Genomic DNA, 14,020 nt, shown 5'->3' on the forward strand with positions numbered 1-14,020 from the left:
ATAGGCGTTTCTTACGGTGTCCTTTTGCCGCTCTAATAAAAAAAAAAAACCTGCATCCTAGAACAGGAAGACACTAATGTGATAACTTTCAAACTGATTTATAGCAGCTAATTACATAAATGATACACAAATAAAGAAAAATTTGTACCACTGTGTAGATATGTACATTTACTAAAACAATTGTGGCTGGAAATTGGTTTTAAGAATATGATATGAATAATGGAAAAACACAATTTTGTCCACTTTACCCACCTGTCATAGGTAAATATATATGCAAACACATCTTTCAATCCAGCAAGCAAACTGCCAGTTACCAATGAGCAAGAGACTGCGAGACAGAAAACATGATCAGTGAGATGAGTTGGCAAAACAACAAATCAAACTACAGATCAGCATGAATAAAAATGAACATTGCTTTTGCCTCACTTACAGTAGTGTTCTGGGCAAAAGGTAACAAATTATGCTTGGAGTTCCAGGAAATTAGGTAATGGTAGTACAGTCTTATGCTGGATACACACCATGCGTTTCCGCGTTCGATGCGTCCGTCGATACGCGTCGATTCGATTATTTCCGACATGTCCGAATCAAGTTTCGATGGATCGTTAGGTTGATTTGCCATACTTTACATGGCAATCGACCTAAAAATCATCAAAATTCGTTCGGAAATGCTCGGAAATAATCGAATCGACGCGTATCGACGGACGCATTCGACGCGGAAACTCATGGTGTGTATCCAGCATTAGGTACAGTGGGATGCGAAAGTTTGGGCAACCTTGTTAATCGTCATGATTTTCCTGTGTAAACTGCTGGTTGTTACAATAAACAGAATGTCAGTTAAATATATCATATAGGAGATGCACACAGTGATATTTGAGAAGTGAAATTAGGTTTATTGGATTTACAGTGTTTTATAGTGTGCAATAATTATTTAAACAAAATTAGGCAGGTGCATAAATTGGGGCACCTCAAAAAAGTAATGAAATTATTATTTAGTAGATCCTCCCTTTGCAGAAATTACAGACTATAAATGCTTCCTCTAGGTTCCAATGAGAGTTTGGATTCTGGTTTAAGGTGTTTTGGACCATTCCTCTTTACAAAACATCTCTAGTTCATTCAGGTTTGATGGCTTCTGAGCATAGACAGCTCTCTAACTCACACCACAGATTTTCAATTATATTCAGCTTTGGGGACTGAGATGGCCATTCCAGAATGTTGTACTTGTTCCCCTGCATGAATGCCTTAGTGGATTTTGTGCAGTGTTTAGGGTCGTTGTCTTGTTGAAAGATCCAGCCCCGACACGTCTTCAGCTTTGTCACTGATTCCTGGACATTAGTCTCCAGAATCTGCTGATACTGAGTGGAATCTATGCGGCCTCAACTCTGGCAAGATTCCCAGTCCCTGATGGAACCACCACCATATTTTACTTTAGGTAGCAGGCGTTTTTCTTGGAATGCTGCATTGTTTTTTCTCCATGCATAATGCCCCCTATTATGCCCAAATAACTCAATTTTAGTTTCATCAGTCCACAGCACCTTATTCCAAAATGAAGCTGGCTTGTCCAAATGTGCGATGGCTTCTGATCACTGAGGGGAGATGTCATATGACAGCTTAATCTCCCCTCTCGGGTGTGCACGATCGCATCGGGAGTAAAAACAGTGGGCGGCGTAGAGCCTACGCCGCATCAGGCTAGAACAGCCACAAGTGCAGCGTAGGATCTCATATAGGTGGTCCCCAAAAGGTTTAAGGAGAAGAAAGAAATATAGGCAGTCCCCACCCAGTTAACAAACAAGATAGGGACTGTAGGTCTGTTCTTAACCTGAATCTGTCCATAAGTCAAAACAGTGTGCCATATCTTTCCCCTGTACCTGATTCTATATTCTATCAAAAAAGGGCGCCTGGAAAAAAGGGTGCGGGATATAGCCGAAATGATAGGTTTTAATGTAAAACAATCATTTTCGTTTATAACTTGTAAACGAAAATGTAGTGATAATAGATTAAATAAACGGAAATTAAACGGCAAAATACCGTCTATAACAACAAACGAATTCTGAAATGAAACGTCAAATAGCGTCTATAACAAAAAACGATATTTACACTTGTATTAACCATAGTAATACGATGGTAAATTTTACAGATATTTTACTGCAATTATACCTAACTCTAACCCCTAGACCCCCTCTTTGTTTAAATATACATAATTTAATAAATTGTATATTGTGCTGTAACTATACCTAACCTTACTCTCACACAGAACCCTCCCTGTACCTATCCCTAACCCCTAGACCCCATGGTGGTGCCTAACCCTAACCACCCCCCTGGTGGTGTATATTGTGCTGTAACTATACCTAACACTACTCTCACACAGAACCCTCCCTGTACCTTTCCCTAACCCCTAAACCTCCCTGGTGGTGCCTAACCCTAACCACCCCCCTAGTGGTGCCTAATCCTAAGACCTTCCTGGTGGTGCCTAACCCTAACCACCCCCCTGGTGGTGTCTAACCCTAACCATCCCCCTGGTGGTGCCTAACCCTAACCATCCCCACTGCACAAACACCCTTACACACATATAAACAATAATATATTTAATCCTTAAAATACTTCACTATAAATAACATGAATAGAATAATATATATATTTGGAATAGAATAAATAGCCTTAAAATCACATACACATTAATAATATTATAAATAGAAAAAAAGTGTACATACTGTATATATATATATACAGTATATATAATAGAATAAATAGCCTTACAATCACGTACGCATTAGAATTCTTAAAATAACGGTAATATTAAAAGCGATATATTAGTAAGTTAATAAAACTATATTCAACACATCATAAGTGTGAAAAACAAAGTTAATACCAAAAGCGATGTATTTCTAATAGAATAAGGTTGAAAACGATATTTAAGCATTATACGTATGAAAACTAATTTTAAATGACAAAATAAGTGTAAAACGAAAATTTACTTGTTACAGTCCTTTAAGAGAAATTTTAAAAATGGGAAAATAAGTAAAAGCTCCTATAAGCGAAATTTAAAAACGAAAAATAAGTATAACACAAAGTCAAAACGAAATTGTAAACGATATTTGTTATAAACCTTATTCTGTAAATGAAAACGTTTGTTAACACGATCCCTGCAACCGCTATTTCTCGGGCACCCTTTTTTTCCTGTCGGGCGCCTAATAGACGATATTTTGCATTGCAGTCTATGGTGGCGCCCTTTTTGTCCACTAGCCATGTGCGCCCTTTTTTACTGGCCTGCCCCCAGTGTCTCCAGTAATCCCCTCTCTGTCACCTCTGTCCCACTGTGCCATCAGTGTACAGTAGCAAAATGCCATTTTACTGGTTCAAAAATATTTTTTCTTCGAATTTTTTTTTAAACTTCTCAAAAACTACAAGGTATTTTTGAAAAAAAATTGCTTGTTTCCACAGAATCAAATTTCACATTTTCAGGCCGTTTGTATATGTGGGTTGTTCATAAGTGTTTGTAAGAAGTATTTTTTCCTTTAATAAAGTCTATCATTCTATTTTTTCAACACTAAAGAGCTTTACTGTCAAAAGTGATCGTTTATACCCCAAAAAAAGGGGCTCCAAGATCCGAACATAAGCCCCCCAGGACATATGCACCCCACCTTCTCCTGAGCATCGGAGGTGAGAAGAGCCCCAGACAGGAAAGCAGGGGGCTTAGTCACTCCTCTCTTACAGAGCCCCTCATATCATGTACCATGTTGGCTGGTACGGTTGGTATGATGGACCCCACGCAGGTTGACTCAGCCACCCTGACTGTACCAGCCTGTGTAGGTGAGAAGGGGGTTTATTTTGGAATCTGGAAACCCCCTTTAATAAGGGGATCACCCGATGTCTAGCCCCTTCCAGGTTAATTGATATAGATGGTCACTTTTATACCCGGTTTAGTGTTAAAAAATAGAAAATTCAACTTTATTAGGTAAAAAATACTACTTATTTCTTCATGTATTTATTTCTTATTCTCTTTGCTGCTGCTCATCACCACCACCACTGCCACAGTGGTGATCACTGCTGCCTTTTGAGACCATCCATCACTCCACCACTGCCCATCACATGCCACACGTTTCCGGCAAAGTATCTTTGCGCCTCCCATCGGGACTTCCCATTGGTTCAGGCATCTTGGATACAGTAGCGCCAGAGAGCCAGAAAATGTATGGCAAGTGCTCCTGGTGGGCAGGGGCAGGATGACGAGTAGTCCCGAGCGGAAAGGTTTTAATTTTTAGTAATTTGTTTCACTTTTTTTTTTAATACTCAATAGGGAAGGAGTAAAAAAAATGACTCCTTTCACCTATTTAATCACTTCCCATCCCTCTACAGGCATTTTAAAACAGGTAAATGCATGCCCCCTCACATCGCATGTGTACACAAGTCCCGAAACAGTTCTGCAAAATGGACATTTATAAAGTGGTTAAAAAACGGGCACCCGGGGTCTACTTTGTAAATGAAGCCGGCTGGACATGGGCAATAGAGACTGTGCAGGTGAAAAGTTTTTGCCCATGTTGACAGGAAGCATCACTTCCCAGTGCATCTTAAAGAAAACCTGAGACTAAGGACATGAAAGAATTTATACGTACATGGGGCTTCCTCCAGCACCCTTCAAGCCGTGGGCTGCCTCGCCGTCCTCCTTGGCTGCCTTGATCCTTTGTTGGCCATCCTGATAAATCCTTCAGTCACTGCATACTTCACATACAAGGCTCGGCTGTGCATGCCTCTATCAGGCTCCCATTGCTGGGAGCATTCCTTGCCTGCGCAGTAGTGCTATGCAGGTGTAGAATACTCCCAGCGACGGGAGCGCACACAGCCGAGCCTACTGGCGGCAATTGAAGGATTTACTGAGACAGCAAGTGGAGGATTGAGGTGCCCCGTGAACGTATAAATTCTTTCATGTCCTTGGTCTTAGGTTAACTTTAAGGGGATAAGGATAAGGATAAGAGTCCTTTACCACCTGGCCTGGTGATACTTTAAATTGGGTGTCCCATCACTTAATTTTTAGAATTTGCCAGGACTTATCACTGGCGAGTTAGTTAATTGCATAGGGCCCATAGAGTTCTAACTAATAATTATTTTAGTGTTTTTGAATGGTCCTTATTTACAAGGGTTGGAGAGTACTGAAGAGCCTAACGTATGCAGCAAACCACCTGGACTAGAATCCTTTAAAAAATCGACTGTAAGGTTAAAGTGAACCTAATATAGTGTACCAGACCTTACATATAAAAGTGAACACATACAGATATTGCATTTATGCAAAAAAGGCACAAGGGGTTTTTCCAATGTTCTACTGGTATAGTAATTGTAATTCTACCGATATTCTACTATCCCAATTGCAGAATACCGGTAATTATACCAATATTCTGCTATGCCCCTTAGTATCCTAATTCTTACAGGAACCCTACCCTATTTGTGCCTAACACTAACCAGTCCTCTCCTACTCCCAGGGCCGGTTTAAGCAACAATGGGGCCCCAGGGCAAAATAAACCTGGGGGGCCCCCCCAACAGATACCCCGGAGCAAAAATTGGCATTAAAGAGAATCTGTATTGTTAAAATCGCACAAAAGTAAACATACCAGTGCGTTAGGGGACATCTCCTATTACCCTCTGTCACAATTTCGCTGCTCCCCGCCGCATTAAAAGTGGTTAAAAACAGTTTTTAAAAGTTTGTTTATAAACAAACAAAATGGCCACCAAAACAGGAAGTAGGTTGATGTACATTATGTCCACACATAGAAAATACATCCATACACAAGCAGGCTGTATACAGCCTTCCTTTTTAATCTCAAGAGATCATTTGTGTGTTTCTTTCCCTCTGCAGCTATCTTCCACTGAAGTGTCAGGCTGTTTCTTCCTGCAGAGTGCAGACAGCTCTGCCTGTATGTAATTCCTCATTATGTGAAAGCCCAGCCAGCTCAGAGGAGGATTTATCCAGCTTGTAAAAGATAATAGAGCAGAGAGAAGCTGCACTAATCTAAATAACACACAGGCAGTGTGCAGAGAGGGGCCTGGAGGGTGGAGATGCATCACAGAACCACAACACTGAAGAACTTGGCAACCTTCCAGACACAGGCCGACAAGTCTGACAGGAGAGAGATAAGTTGATTTATTACAGAGATGGTGATAGTAGAACGTGCTGCAGTAAGCCAGAACACATTAGAATAGATTTTGGAACTTGTAGGATGGAAGAAAACCGGATGAAATTTTTGTTACGGAGTCTCTTTAAGGGATCTTTTTTGCAGCTGGTATAGTCAGGGTTTGAAGCCCCAATCGGTCGGAGCTCCACATTCTGGCTACCCCAGCCTGCATGGGGGACAAGGGGTTAAAAAGTTTCAGGAGGGGGGACCCCACATAATTTAAAAAAAATAAATTCCCACACTCTAAACATAAAAAAATTGGGAAAATAGGAAAAAAATGCCAGGGATCTTCATACAGCCATATTGCGACTGTATAGCGATCCCTGGCCAAAGCGATGCGGCTGCGTATGGACCCCCTGGAAACCCCGTCAGGAAATTTATTGCTCTTTCTTTTGATGCATGTAAAATTACACTACCGTTAGGTACTAAAAGTGACATTTACCACATTTAAAAGTATACTTTTTTCCTTCGAAACTTTAAAATCGATTTTCTCAAAAACTATAAGGTCTTTTTGAAAAATTGTTTTTTCCTCTTATTCCCAATGATCTTCTTAACATATCCTGCAAATTTAGGGTTTCTACCATTTAAGGTGGATTTGCTATTAACTATTAAAGTCGGCTGGTTTTTAAATGTTAATTTTTTTCCTTTGAAACTTTAAAATCGATTTTTTAAAAAACTATAAGGTCGATTTGAATTTTTTTTTCCTCTTGTAGCCACTGGGGGCCCCTACAAGCTCTGGGGCCCTGGCGCAGATGCCTCCTTTGCCTCTATGGTAGCGCCGGCCCTGCCTACTCCTAACCATATACCTATTACTAACCACTCCTTACTTACTCCTAAGCCAGGTTAATCATCCAAGCCAGGCCGGTAATTAAAAAGTCCGGAGTTTGGCTACAGTGCTAAACTACAGCTTCCAGTATGCCCACCTTTGTTCTTCCAGAGCTCTGCTACTGCCAATTAAATGACCAGAGTTTGAGTACGTATTACCGCAGCGCAGCCTCAGGTGGGCACCGGGACAAGCCTATAATAGTAAAATAACGGCCTACCCGAAACCTATCCTAACCTTAAAGAAAACCTGAACTGAAAATTAAAAGTCAAAATAAGCATACACAAGTCATACTTACCTTCCATGTAGTCTACTCCTCAGTGTCTTCCTCCTGTCCCGCGTCCTGTTTGTGCACTGTGATCAAGGGAATTTTCCGTCCTCCATTTTGAAAATGGCCATTACCCATAACAGCTTTCTGGTCAGCACACAGTTCAACTGTAATATCACCCACTTGAGCCATAGGGAAACATGGACATTACCTGGTACATCAGTTTTCCTCTCAGCTATAACTGACAGCAACTGATATTTTACTGACAGCAACTGATATATTTCAGATCTGACAAAATATTGTCAGAACTGGAAGGGATTATTATCAGAAGAAAATGGTGAGCTTCTGAGAGGAACTGATGGCAAGCTAACTATGTAATGTTCATTTGAAGTTACCTCATGTGTTTATTTTAAATATTTTTACTCAGTACAGGTTCTCTTAAAGCTTCCTGTTTAAAGAGACACCGAAGCGAAAAAAAAACTATGATATTATGATTTGTATGTGTAGTACAGCTAAGAAATAAAACATTAAGATCAGACACATGAGTCTAATTGTTTCCAGTACAGGAAGAGTTAAGAAACTCCAGATGTTATCTCTATACAAAAAAGCCATTTCCTCTACGACTTTCAAAGTCGTGGAGAGAGCTGTTATCTGACTTTTATTATCTCAACTGTTAGTTAACTATTTACTTTTCCTCTGGCAGAGGTCATTAGTTCACAGCCTGCTCTGAAAGAATCATTTTGAATGCTGAGTGTTGTGTAATCTGCACATATTAGAGAATGATGCAATGTTAGAAAAAACACTATATACCTGAAAATAAAAATATGAGAATATTTTCTTTGCTGCTAATCTTCTAGTAATTATTCATAGTACACAACCAATTCATTATATCATATATTTATTTTTCGCTTTAGTGTCTCTTTAAGTGCCTAACCTGGAGGTGCCTAACCTTAACTACTCCTTTCCCACCCAATGCCTAACTTTAACTCCCTTAAAAGCGCCTAAAACTAAATTTAAACTCGGGCGCCCAAACTACCATTAGTTGTAGCTGATCATCTACAAGCATTAAATTGTATATAGTAGATCAGCTATTACTGGCATCAGGCCCCCAAATGCACGGATGGTTGCCCCATTGCCGAAATTTAACACAGACGTCTGAGATGCCTGCTAGTTGTGGTGCCAAAACAACCTGGTTCTAGAGTTCAGCAACTGTGTAGCTAAACTCTGGTGAACTACTGCTCCCAGTATGCCTACCACTGTTCTTGTAGAGTTAGAGTAGCAAATCTCTACCATTGCTATTTTACATGGGCTCCAGAGATGATGGCTATTATTTTCATGCCTCATCCAGAAAAAAAGCTGGTTAATACAAACTTAAGGGCCCTCTTCCACTAGAGCGATTGCGATTGCTGAAACGCAAAATCACAAATTGCTAGTGATTTTTAAATCGCTAGGGTTGTTACTTTATCATAGAAATCCCGAGAAGTATTTTCCACTACAGTGATTCGATTTGGAAATCACAAATCGCAATCGCTTTCTGGAGTTATTTTTACAATGATAATGCAATTCAAATGAAAATCGCAAATCGCAATTGCATAACAGAATTAATGAAAAATCGCAATCGCTGGCGTTTGTGATTGCGAATGCTAGTGGAAAAGGGCCCTAACAGTCTTTTCTGATGTAGCAGGGAAGTCAATAACTGCAGTATATGCACCTTATTGTTGCAGTTTTTATTTGTGTGCACATAGATTGAATTTAAAATTGATGAATTCAATGTCCACCATGTCTAGTAGTAGGCATAAAATGCCTAAATAGCTATACTCACCTATGCATAAAAGGACAACTTTACATGATGTTTTAGCCTGTTCCACATCTCCAGCTCCTAAAGCATTGCCTATTCGCACATTTGCAGCTACAGCTAATCCAAGTGCTACCTGGAAGAAAAATAATTTACAAAACATTTCATTGTTAACACAACACAAGTCAGATTAAGATCAGAGTTTTATTATTTTTAATGAATTTTCTAACACACTAAAACACACTAAAACATTTTACTACTAATAATTTTGGACTCTTAAGTTTTTTATTTCTTTTTCAAGAAACTTTTATTGAACAGTGAAAAGGAGTAGGTTTAAAACATGCATATCCAAAAAATGAATAGAAGGTTAAATGTAAAAAAAAAAGTACAGCAGGCTGTCATTTACTGTATATCAATTTGTTAATAGAAAGGGTCCCTGAAGTGAGGAAAAAAGTTAGATACTTAGCTCAGCGGGGAAAGCCTCTGAATAGTAGAGACGAAGCAGGTGGTTTCAGCGCACGGAACTCACAGCCAGGTGCCAAATTGCAGTAATGTTATGCTGCACGGGGTGCGTAAGAGTAATTCTGGGCTCGAATTACTTTAGCGGTAGCAGGGAGAGCGTCATTCTTCTCTCCCGGCGCCCAACTCACCCGTCACATTCTAATATGTAAGCAGTCCAGAGGCTTTCCTGATCTTCTTACTCCCCTCCGTGGCTGCACAGGGACCCTTAGAAGATACTCTGTGCAGGCGCAAAATAAGGCCTGCCCCTGCACAGTAGCATGGAGCCATTTGTGCACAACTTTTTCCTCTGTACACGAATGGCTTTGTGTGACTGTGCAGGTGCAAACCCAACTGGCTGCAGCCACGCTCATACACAAAGAGGGGCACAGCTGCAAAAAGGAAGAGAGTCCATGGAAGGATCGTGGACTGGCTGGACACTTTACCACCGGTGTAAGATGCTTCATTTTTTTCTTTCTTAGTAGCATTGATATTAGCACCACTGCTGAATAGAATACCCTTGTTAAGAACTACAACAGAGGCATGAAGCCTTCCCTGTTACAGGACATGTCTACTACTTGCCATCATATCAATACAAATTTCTAAAAAAACGTTTGGGCCCTAGTCAGGACAGATTTTTTTTTGAGAATGTACACTGGGCACGACAAACAGCACTATTGTGAAACGCTGCTGGCAAGAACACCACTGCTCCTTTTCCTCATCCTAGACTTTGTTCAAGTGGTCTGAAACTTAGCATTTCCTCTTTGTTCTAAAAGATTATTTACAGCCTTAAACCTACTATCACAAAAAAAGGCAGCAGAACAGCATTCAAACAGTTAAACACAGCACGTTGTTCTAAAGTGGAAAGCTCCTTCAGCTTTTGATCCCTATCCCTATCGGAAGAGGTGACAACATTATCTTTTGTTTGCATTCCTCTGTTGCTACAATTAGTTACAGCCAGCCAGGGGATGAAACAGAACTCTACTGAGCTGACAAGCAGAGACATATGAGAAATTAGCACTAGATAGCTGCTGTATTTATATATTAAAATCTATGAATAAAATGCAATGGCAGCTTTCAGAGTAGATAAACTGTACTTTGGGAACTTGTAATTGGTAAACAGATAATATTACTTGTTCACAAAAGCAAATATAGTAACTAAATGGGTAATAAAATGTAGGAAAACACATTATATTGAATGTTATGTCAGAGTTTTATACCACTTTAAGAACTACTTTGCAGATTCTGTTTGGGACCCACCATATTCATAAGCAGGACATATAATGAGATAGTTCGTAAATAATAAGCACTATAAAATTCCAATAGAAGATTCAAAGCACCATGAAATTTCAATAGAAAATTGTAACGATCGGTGTCAGCACACAGAGAGAATCTGATTATTGGTGATCTGCAGTATCACCAAGAATACAGATTATACCTGATTATTGATGATCTGCAGAATCACCGATAATCCAAGTATAACTAACCTCTGGACACCTTTATAGTGTGAGTGTTTGGTGCAACAGTAATGACTTTGAGTAAGACCACCCGAGGAGCAGGTGGTCTTTGGCGATACGGGCGATACTGCCTTTTGGTAGGAACAGAGACCTTCTAGTAGCCTGAGAACTCCAAAGGGGTCAAGTTTCAGGGTAAGGTAGGCTGAACCTGTGAGTGAGTGACACCTGAGGGTAGTAGTCACTACCAGGTCTGGAGACTATCTCTTAAGTGGAGAGAGATAGCTCTCGAGGTCGTGCAAGCCAGGTCGGCAACACACAGACAGATAAAGTACAAAGACAGAAGGCTGATTCGGTATCCAAGACAGGCAGGGTTTGGCAACGAGATATCAGATATGCGTAGTACCGAATCAGAAAGCAGAGGGATAGTCAGGAAAGCAACAGGTCATAACAAATAACAAACAATGCCTAGTCTTGGGTGTGAGGTCCGTGGTCTCTACACCCTGGAACTAGTCTGAAGTATAACAGAATGATAACACAAGTTCCCTAGTCTTGGGTGTGAGGTCCGTGGTCTCTACACCCTGGAACTAGTCTGAAGTATAACAGAATAATAACACTTGTAATCTGGCTCAGTGTGAATTCCCAGGTCCTCCTGGTTCAAACACACTGTTGGATCTGACTAAGGTCTGAGTGCTTCCACGTAGTGATCGCAATGGCAGACAACCAGCAACTGACAAGCAACCTGAATATATAGTTGCAGGACTCTGCCGCCCCGCCCGAGCCACTCAGCCAATCAGGAGTCTAGCAGGAATCAGCTGATCGTCCTGATCAGCTGATACATCTCCTGCTGGTATAAAAGGTCTGACTTCTGGCGCGCGCGTAGCTCCTCAGCCTGTGTGAACTAACAGACCCAGCCACTCCAGACGCACGCTGCTGCGGACAAACCGCCGCGCTGGACGCGGAATCAGCTGCCTTGCCGCCAGTACACGCGGCGGCTTTTCCGCGTTTTCTCACAAACATTTTTACCAGAAATAATCAAGTGGCAGTAAAAGTTTATTATTTTGGATTTTGTAATCCAACACACAGGAATAAATATTATGCACTTTAGGTCTCAGAAACAGGTGGTTTTCGTGTATACTGACAAATATATATTATATATTTTAATAACTTGCTTTATCACCCACAGTACATTGACCTGTGTTATTATTAGGTCCGATCAGCAAATTCATGGTAAAAATTGTCAGATTTTAAGTATTGTTATTGGAGCTAATTAAGGTTTTGAAAAGTAGATTAAAAAACAACTGTCAAAGAAACTGTTCTTCTGTTAACTCCACATAGAGCTTTTAGCCAGAAACACTAGAAAGCATTTCAGAGGTCTCTCATCACAGCATGTGTGAAAGAAAATGCCGTGTTTACCAGCTGATTTACTGGTTTGATGTAATTTGAATGCATACTTACACCTCACTGAAGCCAACTGATATTGCCAGCTGCAGGACAAATTATCAGAGACTTGTAATTAAGTAATTAGCGAGCAAATAAAAAAGAGAAGACCACCTGCCAGTAGACAGTGAGAGTATCACGCTGGAGCGTGAACAGGTAGCGTAGCTAGTACAATACACAGCTGTGGAGGAGAATAAGATTAGTCAAGTCCAGGCCGTAGTCATGCACAAGTCAGAGGTATCGTGGTACAGAGTCACTAGGCAATATCATAGTCAATTCACAGGTAGGGTCATTCACATAAGTCAGATGTCAGTCGTATTGAAAGGATCAAGCAGAAGCGTAGTCAGGGACAGGCCGAGTCGAACACGTAAATCAGATGGCAGTGGTACAGTAGAATCAGACAAGAGTGAGATCAAGAGGCAGGCAAAAGGTCGGTATACAGATAATTATACAATAGATGTTACTTCAATAATATTACTAGAATATTTCGAATAATTACAAGATATAATTACAAAATACAAGACTGACTGACTAGAGTACATATATATTGTGCGTCTACACAATATATTAACTGATTAGTATCAAGGCCGGCAAGTGACTGAGATCTATGGCCTTAAATACAAAATACCCAATCTCAGAAACCACTCCCAAATTACCAGCTCCTCCCCCGTATGGTGATGTCATCAAAATGACATCACCACTGACGTTGCTCAAACCCGCCTCCTTAGACTTTAAGACCTTTTGGACGCATTGCGCATGCTGGAGTTCACCGCCGCATGGAGGCCGAGGATGCCACCGGAGGGTGTCAGCGTGGGAGCTTCGCCAGCAGCAAGGTCCCCATCTGAGACGTGCGGGACCTGCCGCTGGAAGGTAAGATTGTCACAGTGAGTTCATCACAGTTAAAATGTATACTTGCTCTAGAAGGCATAACATGGCAACACACCATTTCTGATATAACCGCCCCACTCCCAGGTGCTGCCACTGAATGCTCCCATTTGTTCTTGCAAACCCCAACCAGGGTACTACAGGCATTCCGATATTTTCCCACCAAGGTTGCTGACAAGGCAGATGGCAAGAAGGCATTTTTAGCTTAGCTATATATATGAAAAACTTACCGAGTAATTCATTGCAGCCACCTCCAGCAGTATAGTTTGTGCACCCAATTCAACTATACTTATAAGACCTATTGATAAACAATTTAAAGCATAATTATTATTTTTTAGTATTGATATACCACTGAAATCTACCACATCACCTTTACAGAGTACATAGTCTTGTCAGTAGCTGTCCCTCAGGAGCATACATATGAAATCGGCACCAGAAGACTTGAGCGCAGGATACAGCCTGTATATGGCTGATCCTGCTTCTGCACAAGTCCGGGCCATATAAATTACTATTCCCCCTCCAGGCCGCCAAGGATAGTGGGGGAATGAAATAATTCGGCTTCCAGCGATTGCTGGAGGCCGAATTATTATGTTTTTTAAGCAACTTCGGCTCCGTCTTCTGACGGCTCAGACGTTACTCACTGAGCGTGCTGTAGAAGGAATTCCTATTCTAGTCTATGGTGGCACCGGCTGCACCTAA

General features: G+C 40.8%; 1 protein-coding gene across 1 annotated transcript in view; it reads right to left on the bottom strand.

Annotated features, from left to right (window-relative positions):
- The window catches only part of LOC137544963 (multidrug and toxin extrusion protein 2-like), a 102,311-nt gene that overhangs the window by 50,744 nt on the left and 37,547 nt on the right, over positions 1-14,020 (bottom strand). The window contains exons 10-12 of the mRNA XM_068266062.1: positions 13,552-13,619; positions 9,072-9,180; positions 253-328 (exon numbers count right to left, since the gene is read on the bottom strand). Coding sequence (XP_068122163.1) covers positions 253-328; positions 9,072-9,180; positions 13,552-13,619 — 253 coding nt within the window. The remainder of the gene's footprint in view (positions 1-252; positions 329-9,071; positions 9,181-13,551; positions 13,620-14,020) is intronic.

The sequence above is a fragment of the Hyperolius riggenbachi genome, chromosome 2, assembly GCF_040937935.1.
Source record: "Hyperolius riggenbachi isolate aHypRig1 chromosome 2, aHypRig1.pri, whole genome shotgun sequence".
In the NCBI taxonomy this organism is placed as follows: Eukaryota; Metazoa; Chordata; class Amphibia; order Anura; family Hyperoliidae; genus Hyperolius; species Hyperolius riggenbachi.